Source organism: Hipposideros armiger, unplaced genomic scaffold, assembly GCF_001890085.2.
Source record: "Hipposideros armiger isolate ML-2016 unplaced genomic scaffold, ASM189008v1 scaffold_2202, whole genome shotgun sequence".
Lineage (NCBI taxonomy): Eukaryota > Metazoa > Chordata > Mammalia > Chiroptera > Hipposideridae > Hipposideros > Hipposideros armiger.
Window position 1 is genome coordinate 2,663 of NW_017733549.1, and position 2,060 is coordinate 4,722.

A 2,060-nucleotide genomic window follows, 5' to 3' on the forward strand; every position below is an offset into this window, starting at 1 on the left:
TTCTTAGAACTACATTTTTGAGATAAAACTTTCACTTGTATGAAAATTCTCAATGATTGCAATTAAGTTGTAAAAACCATATGGAAAATATTGTCTTCAGACAAGTACAGCCTTTACATCTTTCTGTCTCCATGGTGACTGTGGCAGAACTTTCACCCAATTGTGGTGTTGATGATGTCATCAATGACAAAATAATGAACATTTGGAAGAGCTGTCCCTGTGCATTCAGTATCTATTCAACACAGTGTAGGAAATATGTTTTTTAGGAAACTGTGCTTATTTCCTTTCCTCCCACCATTGAAAGTTAAAACCAAGTTGTATAATTCAGAGATGAGTGACTTATTTCTTGAAGTCCAGATTCAGAATATTTCATCTTCAACTGTTTTTATACAAAATGTTTCCTTAGGGCTATCTGAAATGTACACTGGGAAAGAATTAAATACCATTAATCAGGCTGGAGAAGATGAGTGTACCTTTGGAACAAGAACATTTCTGCAGTCAATGGACAGATGCCAATATTTATACCACTTGCAGATCAAACAGGAATTTTTAGAGAAATATGGTGTCATTAGGGGACTAACAAAAATGGGAAAATTGGATATAGTTTGGAAAAGAAATCTAGGTGAAGTGACAATGCTACAGACAATCCAACTTGACAGAGAAGCTCCAGGTTATGAAAACATGAAGCTGTCCTTTGAGACAATCCCAGATACTGTAATACTAGAAGAGCCTTTTAATATTACCTGTAAGATAACAAACTATAGTGATAGGAAAATGAAATTGGTTCTGGAAATGTATCATACAGATTCTATTCATTGGTGTGGAAGTTCAGGAAGGTATCTTGGTAAGCTGGTTGCAACTTCATCACTCTGCATTACCATGACACTACTGTCCTTAAAAATGGGCCTTCAAAGTGTCTCTGGCATGCAGATAACAGACAAATTATTAAAGACAACCTATGTCTGTGATGATGTTGCAAAAGTCTATGTAATATGTTCCATTGTTAAAATGAAAAGCTGAAGAAAAATTCCAGTGTTGTGCTTTTCAGGGAGTTTCACAGAAAAACTTTTCATACTTTTGTTATAAGAAAAATGATCAACCAATAGCAAATATACAGACAGATTATTTTCATTTACTTCGAGACTGAATGCCTTTGAGAATTAAACACCTGTTAATTTCAAACAGAACAATCCATTAATTTTTATCTTATATAAAGTACTTTCTAATTCTATTTTCTACTATTTCTGATTTCATTAATGTTATTAAGGTGGCCATTGGACCTTTTTTTTTTTCAGAATGAGGCCACCATTTAAAAATTAATCATACCTGCTTTCCAAAGATCCTTAATAGCATTTGGCACTTCCTGTTTCAGTAACGCTGGTACTGAGAATATAAAATCTTAGAGGTATGTTGAAAATTTAATTAAATTAATTATTATTGTTTATATAGATTTCAACTTATCCAGTTTTATTTTTTCCTGGGTCCATTTCAGTCAGCAGAAATCTATCAATGATAGTACTTAATATAATTCAGTATGGTTTTATTATTTAAACTTGTTGACATTTGCTATTTGGTAAAGATAATTTTTTTCTAATAGTATTCCTAATTGTTGGGTCTGTAGCCTTGCATTTATTTTGTACAACATTGCTAAACTGGCTCTTTTTCATTTATCTCAGTAGTTCTATGAAATGTGGAGTTGGTTTATTTTCATCAGTTGTTATTCCTGCAGGGGCCCTTGTGAATACTGCTTAGATTACTCAGGTGGTTCTTAACAATTAACATAATACATTATTTCCCTTTTATTTCAAGCCATGAATCAGCCTTCTTTTTATATATGAAATATGGCAGTTAAGTTCGCGAACTTGCCACCATGTGCTTACATTGGCAACATTGTACAAACAGTTCAGTAAGGTTTCATAACCTTGGTATATCAGTGCCTCACAGCTGTGTTCATGTCAACATGTGGTGGTGTCTTGCTGAGTGGCGTTCATTATTGTTGTTGCATGTTTTTGTGTGCCGGCGCGAGAATGTCTGAGCTTGAATTAGAGTAACGAATAAAC

The 2,060-nt window shown here is 33.6% G+C and overlaps 1 protein-coding gene across 1 annotated transcript; it reads left to right on the forward strand.

Annotated features, from left to right (window-relative positions):
* The first annotated feature begins 49 nt into the window (after positions 1-49).
* Positions 50-1,020, forward strand: LOC109378592 (trafficking protein particle complex subunit 13-like). Its single transcript, XM_019634914.1, is given in 2 exon segments — positions 50-203; positions 205-1,020. Coding segments are annotated over 2 exon segments (939 nt in total). The 5' UTR covers positions 50-80.
* Positions 1,021-2,060: the final 1,040 nt, after the last annotated feature.